At 38.5% G+C, this 26642-nt stretch overlaps 3 protein-coding genes across 4 annotated transcripts in view; 2 read left to right on the forward strand and 1 right to left on the reverse strand.

Annotated features, from left to right (window-relative positions):
• The window catches only part of LOC146518288 (guanine nucleotide-binding protein G(i) subunit alpha-2), a 47173-nt gene extending 34104 nt beyond the window's left edge, over nt 1–13069 (forward strand). Inside the window, exons 4-9 of the mRNA XM_085160870.1 lie at nt 4920–5080; nt 8036–8164; nt 10138–10267; nt 10759–10912; nt 11028–11220; nt 11861–13069. Of these exons, the coding sequence (XP_085016996.1) occupies nt 4920–5080; nt 8036–8164; nt 10138–10267; nt 10759–10912; nt 11028–11218 (765 nt within the window). The 3' untranslated portion in view covers nt 11219–11220; nt 11861–13069. The remainder of the gene's footprint in view (nt 1–4919; nt 5081–8035; nt 8165–10137; nt 10268–10758; nt 10913–11027; nt 11221–11860) is intronic.
• Nucleotides 13070–13913: 844 nt separating this feature from the next.
• LOC146518289 (PAK4-inhibitor inka2-like) lies at nt 13914–17063 on the forward strand. Its single transcript, XM_085160871.1, has 3 exons — nt 13914–14595; nt 14685–14726; nt 15950–17063. The coding sequence occupies exons 2-3, from the start codon at nt 14724–14726 to the stop codon at nt 16877–16879; spliced, it is 933 nt and encodes a 310-aa protein (XP_085016997.1). The 5' UTR covers nt 13914–14595; nt 14685–14723; the 3' UTR covers nt 16880–17063.
• A 1245-nt stretch (nt 17064–18308) lies between these two features.
• The window catches only part of uba7 (ubiquitin-like modifier activating enzyme 7), a 33754-nt gene continuing 25420 nt past the window's right edge, over nt 18309–26642 (reverse strand). Inside the window, exons 21-23 of one of the 2 annotated variants that reach the window (XM_085160858.1) lie at nt 21738–21839; nt 20501–20583; nt 18309–19529 (exon numbers count right to left, since the gene is read on the reverse strand). In XM_085160858.1, coding sequence (XP_085016984.1) covers nt 19397–19529; nt 20501–20583; nt 21738–21839 — 318 coding nt within the window. In that variant the 3' untranslated portion in view covers nt 18309–19396. The remainder of the gene's footprint in view (nt 19530–20500; nt 20584–21737; nt 21840–26642) is intronic. The other variant, XM_085160859.1, reaches the window with a different exon arrangement.

Here is a 26642-nt window from a genome sequence, read left to right on the forward strand (position 1 = left end):
GTGTCATTACTAAGACATGTATAACACGGTAAAATAGGATTATTTAAAAGCTACCATGACTCTGGGAAATAAGATCTCTTTCTTACATGTTTCCTCTTCTTGGCAGCTCTTGTTCAGTCAATACCACTGTCGGGCTGTGCCAGTGTTTTAAACAAACATGGTATCATGTGATTTCCAACATGCATCTGTTCACAGCAGCCTTTTTTTTATCAGCAGTAAGATTTATGTAGTAGGTGTTACACAGAACTGGAGCACAGTATAATCCTTTCCTGATATGACTTTGCAACCTGCAGGGAAATAACACTTGTCTTACTGACTCCATCTGGTCCATCTTTGATCTGCTGTCTCCTTAAAGTTGTACTAGACAGAGAGGAGTCTGAAGGTATTCCTGCTGCAGGAGCAACAGCAGCCACTGAGAGCTCTGGTGCAGATTGGATTAATTCAGTGCTGCTAGCAGGGCACGTTTGAACAGCACTGCTGAGGCTGGTTTCTGCAGCCTCAACAGCAACACAAACTAATTTCTTATTTTGAAGAATACCCAACTGTAAAAGGAAGATCTTGTTGCTAACCCGTTTGTCTGGAGGTGTTTTGTAACAATTGTTACCCATCATTTATGTTTGCTTTGCATGTTAGTGTTTGCTAAACCTAATCACTCCCAAACTAATGGTTTTATAACTGGCTAGCTAATGAAAACAGGCTTGTCAGTCTTTAAATTACTCCACATATTAAAGATGATTGATCATGCATTTATTTATTTTCTGTCATATATAAAGAGTTACAGTAGCGCATGCTTGTGACAGCTCTAGGTCTTGTGTTTATGTTCTTTGGCAGGCCTGCCTTTTACGTGCTCTATTTCAGATTCTAATCAGGAAATGGCTTGGGAATGCTTGGGAATCTATAGAAACCAGTTTCCTCCCTGGCTGTCTCTTCTTCTGGAAGGCTCTTGCCTTTCAGGTCACTAACTCGGTTTTCATTTGATTTCGCTTGGGTGTGTTGCAGTAATAACTAGTTTAAGCCATATTTGGTTTTAGGTAAGCACCTGCTTATCAGTTCTCCTTGAACCGCCTTTGTGTTGACTTGTTATTAAAAAAATATTGACCCAGGAAAAATTGTTTCTCTGAGGATCTCCATTTCTTGGTATGTTCTAAATGATCTGGACATAACACGTTCATATTAAATGTGGTCAAAATTTCAAACAGTGAGGCAAACGCTTACATCTTTAAAGCTGTTTATTATGTATAAGTGTTTAAAAAAAAAGTGATGAAGTGAAAACAGTTGTTTTTAGTGCTAAAATCCACAGAATTATCAAGTAAATCTGTCTCTATATTCAGCTTTATTGAGCTTTATAAGTTCTACGTCTTTGTTAAGTCATCCAATCCACTACGTCACAGTTCATCATCATTCTCATTTTAGAACGAGGCAGAGTGAAATATTTGAGAGGCAGCCAGAGACGATTTTCGACGTGCAAGTCATGGATCTAAAAACAATTTAATTAGCCAAAGCTACAGCTGATAAAATCTGCCAGCAACAGTTGTCATCTGAGCAGAAAAAATTAACAGTTGCTTTCGGGAGGGGGGGAAGTACCTCTGTTTAAAAGTAAGGATTCGCAAAGAATGCCGCATTTAAGCTAAGTACTGTGTCGCCATACAAGAATTTCAAAGGCTGACACGTAAAAGATATTTAAGGATTTCTCTTATGTGCAGATGTGAAAGTTGTCTGTGTAGTTCATCCAACAGCAAATTTAATATCTATGGGATTTTGGACAGAGATGTGATGTGATTGTGAGGGCGAGATGTGCATTTGGATTCAGTTAATTCAGATGTTTCATTAGGTGATTAAAGAGCTTCATTATTATGACTGCATAATTCGAGCATATCAGAAATACTTAATGAACACACTAAATAATTAGGTGCAGCTCATACAAACACACACTAAGTTAAACACAACAGGGCATTCGTGAAACTTTTATACTGAAACCTGCAGACAGAAGACAAGAGATGCTGAGATGCAGTCTCCTGCACCCTGTGAACACTTATCAACTTTCAAACAAGCTGCCGGTGAGGTCTGACAGTGGCCGTGTGTGTATCCTGTAAGTGAAGCTGTAACAGAAGGATTAAGGACTCTGCTGTGGTGACGTTTTTTTTCTCACCCATAGATCTGTCAAATGGCTGGGTGTACGTGATGCTACTCTCGCACTCCCACACATAGCAATTAGTGTGCTAGCCTGCCCATACTTGCGCAGCAGCCCTGTAGAAATTGACACACGCTTATGGCTTTCATACTATTCTTTAATTATGCCCCATATTGGATTTCAGTTGAGCTGATCGTAGCAGCTGATCTGCATGTGATAAGGATCATTAACAGACACATTATGCTGCTGTATAGAAGTAAACATGAAACTCAAGTCAGTGTTTGCAGTTTCATGGTGATTCATTGCAGCTGCAAGTGCAGTCGGAGCCTGCAAATTTGTTAGTGAATGACAAAGAGGAGAAGGATAAGGCGAGTGTGTGTGAGTCTAATATTCTGCAGTCTGCAACTTGTAGCTGTGTTAAAAAGAGCAGAAAGAGTTTTAATAAATGTGTCACATTCCCAGAGAGTCATCGTAAACATCAATTTCATTGGCAGCATGTGAGAGCATCAGTCATAGTCACTATAACACACCACTAAATAAACACATTTTAAAAGAGGAGTAATGCTATTGGTCCAGTCAAGACATTGACTGGACCAATAATAAAGGACATACACAATTCAGTAAGCTGGCCATTAATCAACGTAAACATCCATCTAATAGACGTACATTCACTGGCTGCTTTGTTAGTACTGGACTCCCTTCTGCCTTCAAATTCGCCTTAATTCTTCACTGCATAGATTTAACAAGGTGGTGAAAACATAACTCTGAGATTTTGGTTATTATTGATACAATAGCATCCTAGAATTCCTGCAGATTTTAGGCAGCAGATCCATGATGCAAATCTCCCAGAGGTGCTCTATTTAACTGATATCTAGTGACTGTGGAGGCCATTTGAACACAGTGAACTCATTGTCAGTTTCAAGAAACTAGGTGTGTTATCCTGCTGGAAGCATCCGTCAGAAGATGGGCACACTATGTTCATAAATTTGTGGACAGGGTCAGGAACAGTATTCAGAAATGATGCTCAGTTGTTACTAAATAGCCCAAACAATTAAAAAACAATTTAAAAAATTGCAATTACACCGCCACTGCAGGACGAATCCAGGCTTTTGTGGTGTTTTCTGTTGTCCAATTTTTGTAAACCGTTGTGAATTTTAGCCTCAGCTTCCTGTTTTTAGCTGACAGGAGGTAGTACCTGGTGTGGTCTTCTGCTGCTCTATCCCATATACTTACAGGTTCAACGTGTTGTGCATTCAGAGATGGTCTTCTGCGTAACTTGGTTGTAGAAAGAGATTTGTTGAAATACTGCTGTCTTCTTGTCAGCTTGAAGCAGTCTGGTTATTCTCCTCTGACCTCTGACTTCAACAAGGCATTTGAACTGCTGCTCACTGGATATTTTCTCTTTTTCAGAACATTATCTGTAAACACTAGAGATGGTTGTGTGGGAAAATCCCAGTAGATCCGCATTATCTGAAATACTGAGACCAGCCCTTGCAGCATCTTACTTAAATCATCTTTCGTCCTCATTCTGATTGTCGGTTTGAATCCCAGAGAGTTGTGTTGATTATGTTGGCATGTCTAAATCTAAACTGGGTGTTTGGCATGTGGCTGATTAGACATTTTTGTTAAGGAGCAGTTGAATACGTGTACCTAATAAAGTGACCATGATTGTATACTGACTGGATGACAATGGCAGGTAGAGATAGTAATAGATTTCTACTCAGTCCAGATTGTTTCCATCCACAATTACGAAATATTTCATTATGAATCATTAGTGTATTTTGATGATGCCATACATATTGAGAACTCTAGACAACCCCTAAAGAAAATCCTGACTACAGTTGCATTACGTTAGTAACACATACAAATGTGCAGAGAAAACCAAGGTTTATTTATTACTCTTTTCTATCCTTGAGAATAAAGGTCAGAGAGAAAAATAATTAACATTGTGCCAACAGGAAGACGGTGAACTAAGAGAAACAAGCAAGGTGGCAAACAGCAGGAAATCAAACCACAGTCTGTTGAAGCAGCCCTGCATGCTGTTACTTTGAGTCATACAGACCTATCTCATATATCTTACATGTGGTCAGCCCAAATTGGCTACCACATTGCTTTATCACATGTTGTAATGATATTACTTCACTTTACGAAAATATTTCCTCTCTTTGTGCCAGTTCTATAGAGATATTGCTCACATTGGTCCATACTGTTGTATTATATTATCAATAAGTATTTAAATCAAAATAACTGTAACTGCCTGTTGAAATTTCTCTAACATGTTACACAGGTTAGCTTGTTTCTAAATATTTCCATAGCTGAAGAATATGTTTTGGTTTCCAGTGGTGCCATTTTGCATGAATTCAAGAATTATCAGAACATGTTTGTCAGCTAATTGCCATTGTAATTTTTCCTCTTGATTGTACTGGCAGAAGAAATATCCTTTCTATTTCTAAATGCCATTGTTAGATATTTCTTAACCTTATTCCTTAGCTTCAGCTGAAATTAAAAAAAAAAAAAAGTTACCAGAGAAATACAACTAGGGTTTTTGTCATTTGATCAGTTATATAAAATTTGCTTCAGGAACGACTTCCCTCCCAGCCATTATAGAAGGGGAAGTAACAGCGGTTACTCTTTAATGTCCTGTACATAAGAGCATGTAACTCTTTGTCTTTAAGAACCAACTGGATCTTTGATCATGTTTGATTGTGTCAAGGATAGCAGCTGTCGCCTTGGTTGTAGTTGCAGTGTTCTTAACAACCCACTCCTGTGTCCTTATTGCCCCCTGCAGGACGATGCCCAGCAGCTCTTTGCCCTGGCTGCAGCTGCTGAGGAACAGGGCATTCTCCCTGATGACTTGGCTAACGTGATCAGGCGACTGTGGAGTGACAGCGGCATACAGAGCTGCTTTGCAAGATCGCGAGAATACCAGCTGAATGACTCGGCGGCATAGTGAGTGTGAATTTGTGGGTGGATATTTTTCTGCTGTGATCTGTTAATTAAATGCAAATTTACTGATTTTTACTGTGCATAGTTTCAGGTTGCCACCATGAGCATCTTCTCCTGCTCGTACGTCAGTCGGTATGCATTCTGTTTACACCAGACGCTATATTAATCCTCTACAAATGGAAATGTGACTAATTGGGAAATTTATCAGTTGTTTTCATATACAGATGAAGATTTGTTTAAGAACTAAATCACTACATTTGCTATTTCAAAAGGCCTAAAGGTCGAGAGAGTTATAGTTAGAGATTTTTTTAAAATTTATTTTTTGAAGGGATGTGCAGTCCCTTCAGCCTCAGTCATATGTGAGAGCTTTGAAAGTCATAGAGACAGGAAGGATTATTCACTAACTTTCATTTAGTGATTATTTCTCCCTCTCTGGGTTTGATTCTTTAATACTATAACCTGATAAGCAGAGCACCGAATAATTTGTCTTGGGGGAGTGAAAAAATGAGATTTAAAAAAAATTGTGTTTACTTCAAGGAAAATTAGCTTAGAAGTAAACTTTGAGAATTGATAGTTCTTATAACACCCTGAAGTGATAATTTTTTATTGGAACATGCTGATTAATTTTGTGGCAGCGCTATATAAAAGTATGAAATGTTGCTTTATGTGATATTTTCGCAACAACTCTGTCATGTCGTTTAAAAAAATCTATTGTAATGGCTGCTGTGCTGTGAGACAAAACAAAAATGTTAGTCATTTGTTATAGTTATGAGTTTTGTTAACTCATTAATTATTCTGTAACATTTTAAGGATGCATGAATGGTTTGATCAGCCCGATTGAAATGGTGGATATATATCTCAGTTTCTCTGTGAAGTGTGGGCTGGCTGGGCAAGTAAAGCTCCCAGTTGGCTTCGGATGATGATGCAATGCTTGTGTAAGCCAGGCAGTGTCAAACATGGTGCTTTCACACTCCCCTACTGACCAGCAGTCTGTCAGATAGCAGAGAAAATGCAAAAAGGACTGAGGGAAAGTGGGAAATATGAGTTGTAAATTTTGACATAAAAAACAAAAACAAAAGAAATGACCTTCTTTCTTGGATAGTCTTTATAATGTTTCCTTTTCCCCACATGCTTTTCATATTGAATACTGCTCTTAAAGGCAAGATGTCTTTAAAAAACAGAATAATATGATGGAGAGTATGACTGCATTTCTTATCATGTGATAATGGGTATAGAGATGGGCTTTGTTCTGCATGCTATGATGTCATTTTACTCCAAAGGCCTATACCAAGCTTAACATTGTAGAGACTGGGTTACGTTGGTATCAGATTTTATTTTTTAACCCAGTTGATGGCATCATGGGAGACTGAAGGCAAGAAGTAAAATAAAGAGATCTTTAGTATGAACTTTGCAAGGCACTGAGGTAGCAGGAGAAAAAAAATACAATAAAATCCATAAAGCAATGCAAGCAAACCAACTGTGAGGAGCTTGCACAAGAAACTGAGGAAAACACTGGAACTAGTCAGAGATGAGGGTAATGACCTGACAAAGACTGGGGGAAAACAAGCAGACTATATCCACATTAGGAGCGATGGATAATAAGAGAAAAAAACAAAATGAGGGAGGCAAAAGGAACAAAACAGGGAGACAAATGCAACAAAAGCGTCATGAGGAGTTGAAAAGGACAAAGGACTCACACAGGCAAGAAGAGGACACAGACAGGAAATACAGAAGGGATGTGGAAAAGAAAAAACACCCAGGAACATAAGAGCAAGCAAAAAATTAAAGATGTAATATAAATCACACCATAAATCACAGCATCACACCACAAGTACCATGGCAAATTGGAGTGATGATGGAAAATGCCCCCCCCCCCCAAAAAAAAAAATGCATTTAATACAGAGCTTTACCGCATGTGCAGTATTACACACTTCTATTGCAGGAGATGCACAGCTGGTAAACTGAAATGGACAAGGAGAAAAAACATCTGAGATGCAGCAGCGTACTGCAGCAAATTAAATGTGCAGACGTGTGTTTTCTCAAGCAGACAAATAACTTCTAAAGAGATCTTCGGCAGAATTAAGCCAACAGATAACTAGTATTCAGTGTAGCTGTTGGTCTCTGACAAGCTCAGTTTTAGTAATGAGTGCGGCTGAGGCAGAGTCACAACCAATATTCAGTGTTACCATCTGCAGGAAACTTGTTGGCCGGAGGCGCTATAGCACAAAAATCTTACAACAACAGAATCAATCAAGAGGAAAATATGCTGCAAAACCAATTTCACGTATACAAACTCAGCCACGAGTTCTGCACTGAGTGAAACAGGAACATAGTGTGTTGGATTAAATACCCGTATGTAGATGTAGCTGCAGGTTTTAATCTGTTGATGAAACACAGTGATATACTTCTAGCATTGTATCTACTGATAGGGCATATTAAATATCAGCATGATGTTACACACCTAGAAAAGCCATTTTAGGCCACGTGAAAAGATAGCAAATACGAAACATTTGTGGATATAATAACAATTACAGAGAATAATAATCAATTTTGTTTGTAGCTGGTCAGCAGTTTTATAGTGGTGATTCATGAAGAAATGGGCCACAAGATGTTTTTGTTGAGTGGCAAGTGAAACAAACTGATAGCAAAGCTGAGCAATAAAAAAAAGCCAGAAATAATGAAACTTCATTTTTCTGTTGTAGTTCTGCAACTCTAAACTGGTTAGAGTGAAAGATGCACATTGCATTTGACTATAACTTTACTGTAGGACCCGATTTACACACTTCCTTTAAAAGCACTTCAGAAATCAAAAGTTTAAAGCTATTCAAGTGACTCAAAAATTGCAGTTTTGGGTAGTGCCTCAGCAGCCACATGCCTTCCTGTTGTTGTTTTTGTCTCTCATTTGTTGCAGATTGTAAAGTCATTTTGAAACCTTGCTCTCTCTCTTTCTGTCTTAAGTTACCTGAATGACCTGGAGAGGATAGCTAAAACAGATTACATTCCGACACAGCAAGATGTGCTACGAACTCGGGTTAAGACAACCGGCATTGTTGAGACTCACTTCACTTTCAAGGAACTCCACTTCAAGTAAGGTTCAATATCAATAACCTGTCAATTAAAAGTGACATATTTTTTAAACAAAATAAATATATAGATGAAAAAAATATATTATAATTTCACTTTTCACAATTTTTTTTTTCACTTTTAAACTTCTTTAGCCGTTTGCATTGTTTTGTGAGAGTTCTGGGACCCTCACTTGAAAGTTGAGCCCCCTCCCCATAGGCAAGAGGCAGGGTACCATAGGTCATAGGTCACCAATCTGACACACAGAGGGCATATTTGACTTTTAGTGGGATGCCGAACATAATTTGGGAAAAGCAGTAAGGCAAAAATGTCACTTGAATATTTGATATGGGCATGTTGTCATTTAATTAGTGTAGACAGCGGCATATCAAGATACCTGTTCTAGAGTCGTTATGACCTTCTTTGTGTGAAGACAGGCGAAAGATGTGAACTGCAGCCCTGAACCTTTCTCGACCACACCTTGCAAAGCTGTGGAAACTGTACTGCTCAGTCTGATCAAACATGAAAACTGTCTTTAACCTGCCAGCTCCACAGTAGTTCATGTCTGATATCTGCACATCTATGAATAGAGCAGTATCAATCTGTACAGTTCACTGTTAGTGCCTTCTGCACAGGATTATTTCCAACCATGAAAACGTGTCTAAAGGAAACTATTTCTTGCTCTGTTTTACGTGTTTGCAGTCGGAGGTGTCTCATCAACAGTTCATTGGGATTTATGGGGGAAATGAACCATGGTGACTGTGAAAAGGGCAAGAGGGGACCTGATTTTCTCTACATTTTCCAGAGTTCATGGGTTAACGTGGTTCTAGTTTACCACAAAAAATCTACACTTGATTTTGATCTCAATCTTTATAGCGTTAACGGGCAAGTGACCCTCCTGGCTTGAAATATGTTAAAACATCAGAAGACAAATTATACCAGCAATTAAAAGCTTAATTACTGTGATTGCGCTAAGAGCTGACTAATAAATTAGATCCTTCCCACAGCGCTCCTCCTTAATAAAACCAGAGCATTATTTAGTAATAAAACATGTTTGTCTGACATGGCACAGAACTAGTACTGTTGGTCTTACATAAAATGTGCTCTAACCCAGCCCAAGCACTTATGTGTGGGATAGTAATGCATGCATAGATATGTAAAGTATGTTATATAAATGTGCAAAGGGTATAAATGGAGAAAGAGAGTGTCAGGTAGATAAAAAAGATGAACTATATTTTTGGGTGTTTTTTGCAGATTTCTTTGTCTTTTTGGGTCTCAACCCATTTTAATGCACTTTTTTAATACATATTAAGAGTTATGGGTAATAAAAAGGCAGCTGTATCCACTTGGCTTTGGTGTGACCTGCTTCCTGATAATCTCTGATATTTGCTTTGTGTTACCGCCTCAGTATTTGAGCTAAATAATGCATGAAGGTGATCAATACAAAAAAAGCCACGTTTGTGCTTTTTCTGCTCTATTCACCTTAATGAAGCCGATGCTGTCACCATTGACAGCGGCTGGCTTTAGATCACGTTGTGTCTAGTCAAAACTTCATTTTGGGTTGAGTATTATATATGTATACAGTAGTTGTCCTGGTGAACTGTTTTTATCTTTCCGTAGGCTTTTCTCACACCTCTCTTCTGCGAGTTTTAATCAAGTCTCAGCATCTCCATTAACTGAAGCTTTACTCTGAATATGGACCCTGTCTGCCTCTTCTATCCTGCACTGACCCTGCAGTCTTTCATCAGATAAATTATGTGACAGACATCTCTCCACCTCCTCACCATTTTTGGTCCCCAAACAACTACATGAAAGCCAATTTATTTCCTGGCATTAAATGTCACTCTAAGTTTGCCCTTCCTTCACTCACAGCACTTTTCCTGAAATAGCAGTTTTTTCCCCTGTTCACATTACTCCTTTTTTTTATTGTGACCTCCTTCCCCAAATATAGACACACAAACACACAATTTACCTCCTTTGTTTGATCTCTCTGGCAGAATGTTTGATGTGGGAGGCCAGCGCTCAGAGAGAAAGAAGTGGATTCATTGTTTTGAAGGAGTAACAGCCATTATCTTTTGTGTTGCACTGAGTGCTTATGACCTGGTGCTGGCAGAGGACGAGGAGATGGTAAGAAAAAGTCCACCCTCTTATGCTTGTGTGTATGTGTACTTGTATGTGAGCCTCTTTCTGTATGGATGATATCACTTTAGTAGCTTCATAAATCTGCTTTGAGGGCTCATTTTCAGTATGTGATACATTACATTATATTGCACTGCAAGGAATGTACCATTTCCCATCCCTCCTTATAATGGCTGAATGATAGTCAGCTCCATGTTGTAAAATTAGCTCATTGAGCTTCACTGTGAAGTGTAATTATGCAATAAAAGACGTAATAGCTATTTGTTCAAGTTATAGCACATGAACTATTTAACCCCAATTTCTTGAATTGCTTAAAGAATGTGCTCAGGAGACATTTGGCCAAGAGATGCTGTGAAGTACCTGCAATATTTGTCCTTACTTTTATAATATAGAAGAACATTGTCCCCTGGTGGCAGCGCTGATGAACTGTTACACTGTAGTGAAAGTCATGAGCCATGACCAGTTTTGATTCTCTTTAGAACCGAATGCATGAGAGCATGAAGCTTTTTGACTCCATCTGCAACAACAAATGGTTCACCGAAACCTCCATCATCCTCTTCCTCAACAAGAAGGATCTTTTTGAGGAGAAGATTACCCGCAGCCCTCTTACCATCTGCTTCCCCGAGTACGCAGGTACACAGTGGAGCATCAGGAGCGATACTGCATCTGAGATCACAGTGATCATTCTCTGCAGAAAGTTCAACTTGATAATAAACTGCTTCCTTGTGTCCTAAATCATATTTTACAGGCGCCAACAAGTTTGATGAGGCTGCCAGCTATATCCAGACCAAGTTTGAGGACCTGAACAAGAAAAAGGACACCAAGGAGATCTACACCCACTTCACCTGTGCCACTGACACCAAGAACGTGCAGTTTGTCTTCGATGCTGTCACTGACGTTATTATTAAGAACAACCTAAAAGACTGTGGTCTTTTCTAAAGGTATGCTTCAGAGTGGGTAGAAATGTTACCGTAAAGCCTAATGGGCTGTTATTGTATTTTCATTTGGGTTGTCATTTAGGTGGCCTATTAATGATCTCATCAGCCATGTATTGTCTGTACTGGCACAACTCAATATTCAGTCTAGAGCTGTAATAATTTATCACTGTGAAGAAATTAAATTGGCAACATTTTAATTTAATGCTTCATCGCTTAAGTAATGTGTAAGAAAAGCTGGCAAAAATCATTTAGCTTGAGCGCATCAAGTGGGTTGTCTTGTTGTTCGGCAATAGTAAACAGTGGAATATCCAGAGTAAGACGAATGTCATTGCTGTGATACAAAATTAATTTCATGTCTGCTGAAAGGAAAATTGAAGGGAACACAGAACTTGGGAACTTTGAGTTTTTCAGCATGAATTTGTATAGTGACTTATTTGAATGTGATTTAAATTGAGTGAAATTACTTTTTACATTGCATTTTTTTAACTTCTCAAGATCTGTGCAATTTTTTCACTAAGAATAAAATTTGCAATCAACTAGAAATCAGAAAGTCAAACGTGAAACAAGAGTTCCTTTTTCTTCATTTTATTTTATGTACATTTACTTGTCTAAAGAATGTATACTTGTTTGTCTTTTCATGCAGGACAAAACCCGACGCACACAGACTGCATGAGTGACTGCGATAGCCATGAATGATTACTGCTTTTCATAATGAAAACCATAAGAGAACTGATTCCTAGAGGGGGAACCTGAAAGAACTTTAACAATCACTGTTTTGCAACCATCACGTTATCTGTCTGATCTGTTGTTATTGTTTTTATATACTGTATAGCTTACTGCTCCTTATCAGGGGTTACTTGTACACATATATGACCGAGAACCTTCTAATTTGACAAAATCAATCAAATAACAGTTAAGGCACTTACATGAAAAGATCTGCTTTTTTAATTGCATTTGGAAACTGTGTAACTGTATGTTGGCCAACTGGCCTTCAATAAATGATTGTTGTAAGAGTAAAGTTTGACACAATTAAGACCTGCAATCTCATTATACCAAACGACTAAATCAAAACACTGGGGGAAAAAAAACAAACAAAAAAAAAACATGTTTTCCATTTTCGTGGACCAGTTGGGGAACCTCTTGGTATTTATTTGACTTATTCAGCGTTCTTTTATATTTGGATCTCTTATTGTGTTTTCCTTTTAGGTTTACATTTTACTTTGCCTTTTACTTTTGCATTTTAATAAGAGGATAAAGTCAAATGAACCTTTTTTTATAAAAATTCTATTAACTTATGTTAACTGGCATTTTATGAACCTTTTGACTGTAAACAGAAGTTATTTTTTAGAAGAAAACCAACAAGCATGGAGAATGAAAATGGATGAAGGGAAAATGTTTTTTGTACAATGTTTACACAGAATCAATATTCACTCTTGTACTATAGTGCATTGTTCTGCATGACTTGTCCATAGATTAGCTTGTATTCCCCACAAACTGATTAACATTCCTTAAGTAACTTCTTAAAAGAAACAAAACATAAATGGTTATGTGTCACTTTTAAGATATCTGCAAGATTTTTAAGTGGTTATGTCTGTTCCTAACATGGATCGTTCTGTACTTTTTATTTCAATCCAAGTCTTTTTACATATGTTTGTGCCTTGATATCTGTTTACACTTGTTCTTTAGAGACATGCTATCTTCATAGTGTGAACTAGGGCTATTTCTACTCCACTTCAGTTCACAAAATCCATCATTTAGGATGCACCACAATACCAAGACAAATGGATGATAGTTGTTTGTTAACATTAAAGTCCTTCACTTGTTAAACGTAAATAAAGGTTTGGTCACATGATCTTTTATTCTGCTGTGTGATGTGTTAAAGGAAAATTCAGAATACTTTATTTTGTTTCTTCATTTTTTTAACCAGTTCATTAGCAGAAGGACACTAAAGACAATGAATTGAGCAACTTTAAAGTATAGAATAAGCACTTTGCTGATTAAAAAGACATCAACAAAAAACTGAGAAGAAAAGGACATTCATGCAACTAAACTAAAAAGGATTTTGGTAAAACAAGACTATGTAAATACCATTCAGACAAACTGCAGCTATAAGCCAAACTTGTTTTATTTTATTTTAATACATCCTTTACACGTTAGTTCTTGCAACTGAGCATGTAATAGGTACTTAAAGCAAAGAAATGAGTGCGACTGCAACCTAAACTTTGCTGAATTACAATACAGAGTATTGTCAGCATATAAAGAGGTGAGATAATGACGCGCGGTAGTCATGCCAGAAGGTATTTTGCGTTTCAAAAGGACCATTAGAATAGAATAGGGAATACGCATTGCTGAAGAAGCTTTGTGGAAAAGATCCACAAGGTGGCGACATGTAGATTTATTTTTATCAATACATACCTGGGACTTTAGGTACAGCTGTTTTCCTGAACGGCTCTGCAGCAGCTGCCTCTAGTAGCCTGCACGATTCTGGAGAGAATTATAAAATGTCTTTTAAATGCTTGTTTATCAACTGAAATCAAAATCTTTCATTATTTTTTTCATTATATATATTATAACTAAATTAATAACTAAAACGACACGTGGAAAAAACATTTTATTTAACTAAAAAAAAAAAGAAAAAAGACTTTTAGTAAAGGTTTAAACTAACTGAAATTATTTGTAAAGTTGGGGGGGGGGGGGGTATAGAGGTAATGTCCTTAGTTTTAGTATTTGTTAATCTAATAAACTGTAACTTGGCTCATGAGTATTTAACGGGCATGTTTATTCTAACTTGTCTATAAGACGGAAAGTCAAAGTTATTTTTTGTTGCTAATACTAATTTTCCTAAATCTTGTCTCTGGCATATTTCCTCCATACAATAAAAGACTAATATTAACACTGAAAATAGCAAAAACATTTCCAAACAATAACAACTAAACCGAAACGAGCACCACTACTCTGGAAAATAAACGGATAAAAAAAAAAGAGTCGAAATGAGATTTAAAAAACTATAATAACTCTGCTGGAAATGGTGCTCAAAAAATTCAAAATAGCAATTGGACGACTTGAGTATTCTCAGGTGTCTAATTTAAAGAGCTCCAGATGTGGAGTCCCAACAGTGTGGTGTGAAACGCACAGCGGGAACTACTGAAATGACTCCAGGGGGCATCTTATTTCAGGCGACTCACTATTGGCTGGTTTTGTAATGGGCTGTGCTGATTCGCTGCGACAAAAAGCTCAGCATCGACAAAGTCCGCTGACGGAGCTTCATTTGGTTCAGAGGAGAGAGGACCCACAAAGAGCGAACAAACCTCCGATCAGCTGTTCGTCTGAAGAGTTGTTGTTGATTGTGCTGCGATTCATTTGGAGCCACATACAGAGGTGAGTATTGGGAAACCGCTGTGTTTTTAGGAAGGGTGGTCGTTGCCACACGCTCAAAACTTAATCCACTACTCTCTTTTCTTTTGCAGAAAAAAACACAAGCTTTGAACTTCACTTTCTCACAAGCAATGGTAAGTTTATTTTTTCTTTAGTTTACTTGTATTTTAGGTGCTGTATTAGTTTCATTAAGAGTACAAATGCCCAAACCACTTGGTAAACCCACTATGTGAAGCTTTCTTAAGACACTGCTTCTCCTAGTTTTTTGGTATTTATTTTCTGTTTTGTTTTTATTTTATTTCTTGACCAACTTCTCTTTATAGTGCTTTAATCCACTAAGTCACTCTTAATTCAAACCAGACTGCCTTTGCCAAAAGCGCACAGCTGGGTGAATCACTTCTAGCCCATTGTGTGAAAGCAGCCAAGAAGAACAGGGCATTTTAAAAGTGGCAGACTGACCACAGAACCTCACAGTGAATGTCTCTGCATGTCAGATGAAGTCTCCCCCAGAGGCCAAATGGTTCAGCACCCACAGCTGTGATAACATCATGGCATTGTGGCACCTTTAGTACTCCAAGACAAACAGTGGCAGTTAGAAGCCAAATATTGTAAGAAAGCTAAACAATAGCACTACGGATTAGACTGGAGGCATTTTTGCAACTTCCTGACCCAGGAACACTTAGTAAATTGTAGTTTTTTCTTCATTTTTGTAATGATCAAAGTTCAGATTAAAATTTAAAGGATTTTTTCATCAATATAATTATACTGCCTACTCGAAGATGGTGTAATTAACACTGAGCACATGATCTTTGTGCAATTCCAAAATGTTGCTGTCACTTCCTGTTTTATAATACATGCCAGTCCACATCCTGTGAACTAGGGGAATCCAGAGAGGATATGTGAGCCTTCACACTCCACTCCAGACTAAGCTCTACTTTGTTCAACTTCCCCTCTAAATTTAGGAGGCAGGGAGAGTTTTCCCCAGTATGAAATGTGCATCCTGTGCTTTTAATTCATTTTCTGGACTCATATTGCATGGGATGGTCTCTATAAAGCTGAGGTTTTTCAGGAATGCTTGAGTTGTTATACGGCCAGAGAGCACAGTGATCTCAGCTGCTAAAAATCTTACTGGCCGAGTCCTGGAAATAACACACTGAACTGTTCAAGATATAGCTAGAATGGCCAGGGGATGATGGGATATGTTGGAAGGCGGCCTAGGAGCTCTCTTGTCTGTTGCAACAAATGAACATAGCTTGTCTTTACTTAAGTAGTTTTGGTGGACATGTCAATTTTGAATAGACTTTACTTAAATTCTCCTTGCACCACTAACTGTTTGTCTGCCTCTCCTGTTGTGCAGCTGTGTTTAGGAGATTCTTCTGACTGCCTCCGGGACCACATGCAGTACATGAGGAGATCCCTGCAGGATTTGAAGCAGATAAGCAGGCCGAGGCCACTTAGTGAACCATGTGTTCAGTCTTTCGCTGTCACTCGGTTATACAAACAGAGGGCACAGCAAGAGCGACTCACTCGACTGCGTGCTTCTGATGCCAGTGAAGCCAGCACCTATGACTCTGCCTGCTGCCTGGCCAGCCCACTGGAAGAGGAAGAAGAGCAACAGGAGCATGAAAGGCTGAAGCAGGGCTCTCCCAGCAGTGAGAAGAGTGTGGACTTTGACTCAGGTTACTCTGAAGCTTCTTGGCCTGATGAAGGCGTGGTGCTGAGGAGGACCAGAAACATACGAGTTTCTTCTTCTGCCTGTCTCCGCACAAACAGAGGACCTTCTGGTCGTATCCGACCCAAGTCAACATCAGACGCCTGTCTGGAGCGCTGGACATCATTCGAGGCCAGTGAGCAACAGGACTGGACGACAATGCTGCTGAGCCGCAGCAGGAACAGACAGCCCTTGGTTCTGGGTGACAACAGTTTTGCTGACCTTATAAAGAATTGGATGGACCTACCGGAGCTTCCTGAGCCAGCAGAACAAAAACCAAATGCAGGCCGACGTCTTGCTAAAGACATTCTGGTTAACATGCGCCGAAAACTTGCAGGGGTGTCCAAAGGTGTGGAGATGAGGCAGAGGCCAGGAGACTCCACCAAGGGCTGCAGGAGTGCAGAGGCTTCTAAACGAATGTCCTGTCCCGTGGGACTCCAAGGACTCAAACCTTTCTTTCACCAGTCCCACACAGGTCTACATACACTGGACAATGATTTTTACCAGTTCACCGCTCTCATGAAGACAGGGAGCCGGCAGCCCATCATATGCAATGACATCATTGGCTACATCTGAAGACTGTACCTACAGACACCCGTTTCAAAAGAACTATTATTTTTTCAGTGTTTATATTTTCGGAATAAAAGCTGATTATTATTATTTTTATTATTAGTATTATTATTTAATGCAAATTTGTCTGTCCCTGTTTGTCTGAGCAGTGCTAAATGCTACAAGAATATTAAAAATGTACAAAAAACAATCAACGTTTTGCATTCAAATAATTTTAATCATCTTAAAGCTTCATCATCACAGCAGTATTTTGTGTCAATTTTTAACAGACATAAAATGACTGAAATGCGTTGATATAATTATTGTATCACACCAATTAGTTAAAAACAAACAGAAAACAAATACAAAACAAGGTTTAGGAGCTGTGTAAAGGGCACAGAGTTTGTACCAGATTAAGAAAAGAGAGTGGTGTGCATCAAAACTTGCACAGTGTAGTTCAAAAGTCTTGATCCACTCATTGCTTTATGTTTTCCTAGGAAAGCCTAAACTAGATCCAGTTTATTGAAATAACAAATACATTATATAAGGCAACTGTGGAGAGGCAGGTTCGTGACTGCTGGATTATGTGTGTTTCTATCCAGGTATGGTTTTACAACACTGGCAGTGTGTTTGGCATCACTCTCATGGTAAAAAAAAAAAAAAAGAATCTATGGCCAGTCGGATGCTTTTCAGATGGTATTGCATGGTGGATCAACTTCTGACGATACATTTCTGGGTTCATAATTCCATCACTTTTGACCACTCTCTGAAATCCAGTCCCAAACCATGACAGTTCATTAAACCTGTTTCCAATAACTATAAGTCCAGTTCTTGTGTAATTTAGCATACCTTAGCATTTTCTGCCTGTTTCCCTTTCTTAAGAAGGCTTCTTCACAGCAAACAGAAGGTAGATTAACTGAAGAGCCAGACATGTCTCAGGTATTGTGTCAAGTTATTGCTGGACATTCAGATGTTGTTCATCTGCTGTAGATAGTTTTCGTACGTCTGTCACTTCTTCTTTTGTCCTCCACTTGTCCAATTTCCTTTGAAGCCCACACTGCACATCATGCAGAGATATGCCATGTTTTCAGCTAATTTCTCTTCAGGAATCTCCAAAAGTTGATTCTGTTCATCTGGACGTAGCGTTTTCATTGGGAAAAACATTTTGTCACTCATCCAAGTGACTTAGATGAGTGACGAAATGTTTCTCCCACTGAAAACGCTACGTCCAGATGAACAGAATCAACTTTTGAGTTACTTACCTGGATGACTGAGAATGCATCAAGACACTCTTCAGGAATCTTCATGCTGGGGCAAAATTTCATTAATGTCAAATGAATGATTGTTGGCATTGTTTCATAGATTCAAAAAACACCAAAATGTTTTTTTGTGTTTGCAACAATCTGCTAGTATCTAAAGTGCCTAAAGATACAATTGAAATTGTTTCTTTGCTAAGTTGTCGGTTATATGTAGGCACTACACTAGTTTATCCATTGAGTTAGGTGCCTTTTTATGCTGAAATAGGTCATACATTAGTGTAATGTGGATTAAAACAGTCAAGGACAAAGTTAAAAATGTGTAAAAGGCATCCAATGTCTAATTAAAAACTCTTCAGAAAGCCTGAAGAACTATTACTCAAGGCAACTTTGAAAATTTGGAGAACATCTGGCTCCTCGGAAACAATATATATAAAGAAATGCGAGGTGGCTCAAGAGACTTGCACAGTACTGCAAGCACAATACCAGCAGAGAAAGAACATTTTAAATGATGGTTGGGGAACTGAAGTCTGTTCATGAAATACACAGAAATAACTTGTTCCTCAAAGAGGCATTTTATTGTTCCAACTGAATGTAATCACAAATTGTATCATCATGCAAATTGCAAGGTAAAGTTGAAGACATATATTAAGTAGTTGCAGAGAAAATGACAGAGCTGATTCACTTTATATAAATCAAATTCAGACAAGAGCATCAAGAGCGTGCTAATAATGTCAGCCTGTTAATGCGAGGGTGTGGAGTGAAACATTGAGGCTGCAGAAAGGGGCGGGGAATGTACAGAAGCATGCTGAGGACAGATGAAATCCTGCTAAATGACTTTGCTTCTCCACTCTGAACATATGGCAGTATATCTTCCATATCCATAAACACTGTGCACAGCATGACCTTAACTTAAGCCTAATTACCAACACTGGCCCAGTAGTGCGAGATCTATCATGTCTTTGCAACTTCACAACTTCTCAAAACTTTAGGTAAAAGAGTGCAGTTTGCCAAGATTCCTCATTTTCCGTAAAATGATTTATAAATCGATATATATCAGTGTTTTTTAAACATAGATCATTAACACAACAAAGAATGCAGTCTAACAAAAATCATGCCATTTCAATAATTTAAAAACACGAGGAATAAAACGTAGAAGAAAATCATTCAAATATCAAGCTCAGGTAATAAAATCTGTTCATTTTTAAATGTTAGATCCTGAGAATTCCCCTTGTTACACAGCAGCAGATCCATGCAACTCATATTTACTGAAACTGTGCCGATGGTATCACAAGTAAAGGTATCTGATCGTTGGGACTGACTCGCAGTCCTCGTCTTCAGAAAATGACGGGATTAATTCCAGCATCTTCTTATGTGCAGGGATGTCTTCCTTTGTTACCTCCTTCACTACATCAGACACTCTGCAAAACAAATAAATCAATAAATCATAAGCTATTCTAAATAATAATGTGGAAATCAAAGTTTGTGTTGAACAACTGCATATTCTCACTATTAATCTGGTGCTCCTACTAATACCTCTTTTGTAGTATATATCTCCACATGGCTTTACATTGCATGAAAAATCTTAAACATAAGTAATAACTAGCAGATAGAAGAAAATTAACCCCAATAACAAATGCATTGTCCAGGTTTTTATGTTCCCTTTTCACTGATCCAACATAGGAAGCTCTGGACAGGGTGACTGCACAGGAAGTGAATACTCCAGAGGACATTTATCTTGTATGGTCTGCTGTCCACATGGCCCGCAATCTGCACCTCTCTCTCCCTGTAGGTTAACCTAATCATAACAACAACACCAGCTCCCCAGAGACTTGAGCTTCCAGTACTCACAACATTATTTTGGCAGACGGGACTAATAATTGAATATTTCAGTTTACCCAGTGAGCCATTGCCTGTAAAGTTTGGAGGTGAAAAGTGATTTATTACATTTTCCTCCTACTCTCTTCAAGGAACTGAAAAATCCTGCAGGGTCTTTATTTAACTGATAAGGAGAGTTTGCAGCACGAGTCATCTGATTTATTTCAAACACCCTGGAGCTAATGAAACATGCCTTTAATTTGCTGCAGCATTGAATGGGTCAAACACCCTAGCTTCTTCTAAAACGCAGAAAAAGAATGTCACGCTCATTTTATTCTTTAACGTCTTTCCTCAACAAACAGAAGGAAACCCGAGGAGGAGTTTCAGTCATCTGTGTTTAGTGATGCGTGTTAGTGTGTCAACATGCTCTCTCCTCACCGGCTAGGAGGAAACACCTCATTAGCCTCTAAACAAACAGGAGACTGTTGCTTATTGTGACTGTTTATATGTGCAGCAAAGGTCACATAAAGGTATTGATGGGCAGTTTGTACTGTATCTGTGTTTTAAGACATACCTCTTATTCAGCCTCTCTTTGTGTCCATTGAATAAGACAGAATTCCCATAGAAAAGACTGCAGACATTCAAGTTGCACTTTTCCTGCACAAAGACAAATAGACAAGATTAAATCTGTAGTGCAGTATAATAAGCACAATAAGCCATGACAGTAAACACAGATAGAGTGCACGCAGTAACAAAGACTGATGTCCTTCTGCAAGGACACCAGTCTGCAGAGCTGAAAGTCTGCAGCAGTTCAGGAAACTCCACAAGCAAACTAAGGAAACCCAGTGGTTAAAAGGTTGAAAGAAACAACTGGAGCACTGAGAAGACGTGCCAATTTATTTTCCCTTTGCTTCCTCAGAAAAAAAAATTCAACACCATCAATAAACCAATATTTGTTAGGTGCTTGCAATCTTGCTCTGTTCAGAGCAAGATTGCAAGCACCTAACAAATAGGCTGGGTGTGCTGTGCTCAGATGTTCTGGTTGAAACAAACATATCTCATACGTATGATGAAGACAGTGACTCAGAGATCAAACGTACAGTGTAGAAAAGTAATAAAGATCGCACTAAAAACAGGAAGAGTTACAATGGGATGTTAAGGAAGGGTTTTCCATCACTGCATTCTAGGATACGACATTCAGGTCAACAGTCAGCTGTACCACTCTATCTGGGATGGAAGTGACATCCTGAAATTAAACGGCTTGCCATTCCTCACAGTAGAGGACTGAATTCAGTATCACGTGCTGCTCTTGTCTTTTGTTACTGGTGATAAGATGGACAACCCAGACCGTGGTTAAAGTGTAACCAAAGTAAACTACAGTGTCAAAGTTGCCTTCAACCAAAGCACAGCTCTAATCTGAACTGCTGAGAGGACTTGAAAGGTATAAAAACTGTGACAAAAACAGTGCAGAAACAGGAAAATGCAACAGTTATGACAAGCTTTTCAGTTAAACTGTTCACTGCATGAATTTGTAGATCTTATTTTCAAAAGTATTGTTTTACTAATAAAAGGAGCAATTACCTGTTTACTTATCAAAGCCAGTCTTTAACCCACTACAAATTTCAACAGCAAGAAGATTTTTATTCTCTTTTTTTCTCTGAGAAGGTAAGTGTAAAATAGCAAGTCAGGTTATACAATGGGTGTTGTGTAGAGGGGTGGAAAGGTTAATAAAAAAAAATCATGTGTGTACTCAGCAGCACCCGCTGTGAAGAAAGTGTGTTTCCTTGCTGAGAGAAATAAGAAGGCCATACCCTGATACACTGGAACAGATCTTCCAAGGTCATTTCCTGCTGACCACTTCTTCTGCCCTCAACGAGGAAGTCATCCCACAGGCTGAATTTCTTTCCTGCAACCTGATGATAGACATATTACATACAGCAACACTCACACGGAAAGACGGACAAAGTACTGCTTGCTGTGAGGGATGTGCAGAAAATGGTTAAGTCCATAACAAGAGTCCTGCATGCTCAAAGACAGAGAGACTGCATTTTTCATTGGTAGAGCAGCTGAGAACAATCAGCACTCTAGAACTGGCCACACTGAGGTCAAGAAGCTTCTTCCTCATATACGATGAAGGGCACTTTTCTCAAGTTACATCTTTGAAACTTCACAGTTTATGATCTGCACCAGTAGAATCTACATTCATCCATGTGATGTTGTGTGTTTGCATCTTTATAAAAGTAAAAAATAAATCTAAAAAATCTGTGTGAATATAAATGTGCTGCAAGAGAAACAACATGGGAATTTCTCCACAGACTGCCAGATTGTACTTCACTTTGTTGACATTTTAAATCTGAGGGACTATTTTCTTTCTCAATTTCCTGAGGTTTTTGAGTCTAAGTATAAACACATCCATTGTTTGAACTCTTCTTATTTCCACTGTAAGGACTGTGCCTTAAGGATATTCAAGGTATAGTTGCACAATTTGATTAAGCATATTAAGCACACTGAGTAAATTTTAGACTATAAATTCAAGCTGATTTAAATAGATATTAGTTGCAGTTTTATGTGTGTTTGAGACAATCGGCAACCTTTCCAAATGTCCTTAAATGGCCACATTAAGCTTGAGTTAATTGGTACTTAAGACAATAAACTAAAACAAATTGGAATTTTAATAGTTTTGCTGCTATTATATTAATTATATTGAGCAGTGGCCAAAGTGAAATGATTGATCTGATTTTAATTTTACAGCCTACAATACAACAGGGGCCAAAAACAAAAAGCACTGCCTTCAAACCCCTCACTTTCTCATGGGATCAGATTGTAAATTAAGTTATTTATAAGGTCAATAGGATTAATCTTTGATTTTGCACATTGAGACAGATTAATTAAACCCTTGTAAGCATAAACAATGCATTTGCCACTGGACCTATTGTTCATCACTTGGCGCTATATGCGTACCCTAAACATGATAATCCACATATGTAAGATCTAAGGAAAAAAAAACATCACCTGATGGAAATGGATCAGAAATCCTCACGTGCAGAAATTAAGTCTAAACATGTCACGTAGTCAGTCGACTCTGCTCACATACAGACGCTGTCTGTTGGAGAAGTTGTGAAGATCAAAAGTTGGCTCGAGCTGAGAATACCAAAACTCTGGCTGAACCTGGGTCCAATTATCTCTGCTTCAGCAGCCAAGGGGAACTTTTTGACTAGCCCTTACAACTCCCACCACTTATGAGGTTTGAGGTTATGGAGACACACTTTTACCCAAGTCTCACTGGATGTGATGTTGATGTCCTTTGTCCCAGTTTTCAGACAAAGCACACTTTTGTAAATGGACTAATAGTTAAATACTTTTCTACTCTATTTGAGCAGTTAAAATGCTTTCTTGCATTTTGTTTGCAAGATGTGCATCATAAGGGTGGACATGCCAGCTTATTTTAACGTGTGACTAGCATCAATTGTTAGTGCAATCCTAAACTATCCACGGAAAGAACAAGAACTAGAACCTGAACACATTAAGAAAAGAGGATTCTTTTATGACCTTGCACATGCAACATCACTGTTGGACTGTAAAGGAGATTGTATGTTTTCAGTGTACCTATGCTTTTGTGTGCACAATGCAAAGCAGGCGTGCAGTCTATTTTCATTCCCACTCCCCCTTTCCTCTCTCGCAAGTCTGTCACCCAACTCTGGGGGGGAACTAAAAGCAAATCAGCTACCATGGTGACGTCAACTATTCACAGTATAACAGGAGTGAAAAAATAAACAAGAATGCTGGAAACTAACAGGCCGCTGGAAACAATTACAAACGCTTTCCCACAAGCACAAATGCAGTATCTTTCTGTCATGGAACTTCCGCAATAAAAACAAAAATGCCCCCACAAAACAGGTCTTTCTGGGGAACCAAACGAAATGTGGATCAGAAAGTTATTGTTTTTGTCTTAAACTGAACTGCCAGACTGGGACACTGTTAAGAGACTTTTAGCTGCACTTCTGAAGCGGTTATAATTAAACTGCATGCACTTATAGTGGATAGTGTATATACAATAAAAGCTGGGAAAGGTCGTCTTGAGGTTAGAGTTTAGAATTACTGTCTGACAGCCCTCCTGTTATGTTGAGAATAGTGCAAATGACAAATTCCTCCCAAGTGTTGCTTGGTGGCTTATCACAGCTGCACATATTCAGTTGAGACTTGTAGTTGAGTATCAGGTTGTCAAACCTCAAAAACCACTTTATTAAGGATTCAATACTGGCTATAAGTGTGCTTTTAGGTTTACTGCTGTGTATCTATTGTTGTATGTGGTACAAATTAAGCTGTTGTGTGCAGTCTAACTTCAGAAGATGAGAACGAAGCAAATAGCTATTTCATCAGCCTGAGGGACATGAATTCAAATTGATGAAAATCTGGTGAAAATACAGTATATATTTTTTTTCATCTGCTCTATAGTCTTTTTATTATAAAGAGCTTCAAACCTCCCCTTAAAACTTGAAAGAAGCATTTTTTCCAGAACAAAACCAGACTTGCTTCATGTGTAATATTTCTGGCTCTGATCTGTCCTCCCCTTGCTTTTCATTCTCCCTCTACAGAGCCCTTCAAACAATCTGTGAGGTTGTTTTTGGTTTAATGAAATGAAGCTTTTCTCAAATACTCCATCAGTGTTTGTGACTTCTCCATAATTAACTACAATGCGTGATGTAAATTCTCTCTCCGCACGCGTTCAAATATGAAGTTCCCCAACATCTGACATTAACAGCCAAACGTGCAGGCTGCTTCCTCTTGTTGACAGGAAGCCCAGTGATCCCCCCTTCTCTTCCTGACAGACAGTATTTTATCTATGTGAAAACAGGCCACATACAGTGCCAAAATCATACACACACTGAACGTGGGATTAAAAAAACACACACAATATATAAATCCTCACCCCCTTAATAATATTAAATGTAATCAGCTGATTCCATAAGATATAAATGTGTATTATCACATAAACATAGGTGAGTACTGACATCAATATGGCCTACAGACAAAAATGACCTTTTAGCAATACATGTAAGCAAGTGGGAAATTAAAAGCCATCTCAAAGTGAATGTGAGCTACTTTTCTGTGCGTACACTTTGCAGACTGACATGAAAAGGTCAGAAGGACCTGGCTCACAAAGTATTATTTCAAGTGAGTCAGCACAGTATTAGACTCTTTAAAAAGGACAAAAAAAACCCCACAAAAGTAGACCAAGATTGCCAAAATCTGACCCAACAATCAAAGGCTTAATATCACTGGACACAAATGAGTGTTTTCTTTTTCTATTTTGTTTGCTTGTTTTCTAGATTGCATGTTTTGGTTTTAGACACTGTTAACTCCCTAGGGCTGTTAACAACATATGACATGATACAGTCATTTGTGATAACATATGCAATTGAATGATGGAGCCCAAAAATAGATGCCTCCATCTACAGATATGAGAGCAGGAGTGCAGTCTGAGGAAGTTTAGCTCATGAACCTGATAAGGAGGTAAAATGAATCCCAATCTAACTGAAGCACATTTTTGCTGGTTATTGTGAACAGAACCAAGCATTTGAAGAAAAATCATAATGTGTTGTTCATAACATCTATTTCAATCTTGCCCTTTGAGACAATGAGCACTTTCGGAGACAGGAAGTGACCAGTGACCAGTATGAAAACTTTGATAAGCCCTCCTACTTTCAGCTTGCCACAAGAACCACTTCTGCACAGGCACGCTCCTGTCTCAGCTTCACTTGCTGGCAAGAATCCCAACAGTGGAAATATTTTTACAACCCATTGAGGCTTGAGGCCTGTTTCTTCAAAGGCATCTATTTTCCTTTAGAGGCCCTCAAAGAGAGCTTTAGAGGAGGCAGATGGAGGATCTGTGTGGTCTCTTTAGATCACATTTTCATCTTGATCTCTTTAAGCTTCTTGTAGCTTTCCTTTTACAGACATTCTGGTAGCATTTAATAAGATCCAATGGTCTAGATACATTCTTAAATGAACCCGACGGTCAAATTGCTCTCCACTGCTAATGATTACTGAATGTGATATTAACTGCAGTTTAAGCATATATTTGTTTTTTGTTTTTGTCAAGGGTGATTTGTGACAGAAGGATAGCAAGAAGGGTGAAGGGTAAGGTTTACAAGATGGTATTGAGGTCTTCTATGATGGATGGTCTGGAGAGGTGAAGATGCTAAGACTTTTATTGGAATTGGATTAGAAATCATAGGATATAGAAATATCTCAGGCTAAGCAGTTTGGAAAAAGCCTAAAGGGGCAAAACTGAGATGGTGTGGGCATGTGCAGAGGAGGGATAGTGGATATGTTGGACAAAAGATGTTGAAGATGGAGTTGCCAGGCAGGAAGGAAAGAGGAAGATTTCAGAGAAGGTTTATAGATGCAGTGAAGGAAGCAATATAGAGGTTTAATGTAACACAGGAGGATGCTAGGGATAAAATCTGCTGTGTCCTTAGCTAAAGGGACCAGCTGAAATAAGAAGATTTCAGCTATATGAAATTCATAATACCCATTATGTAGATCATAGGTCATATAGGTCACAACTAGGGATGGGTACCGGTTCTGACACAAACGGTAGTAACCAGACTGAAAAGCGTCGCACATTTCGTTGCTTTATTTCGTTGCTTATTTCGCTGAGATGTCACACACTTTGAATTCTAGCCAATCATTTTACCTTTGCAAGAGTAGTA

This window comes from Neolamprologus multifasciatus, chromosome 5, assembly GCF_963576455.1.
Source record: "Neolamprologus multifasciatus chromosome 5, fNeoMul1.2, whole genome shotgun sequence".
Classification (NCBI taxonomy): Eukaryota; Metazoa; Chordata; class Actinopteri; order Cichliformes; family Cichlidae; genus Neolamprologus; species Neolamprologus multifasciatus.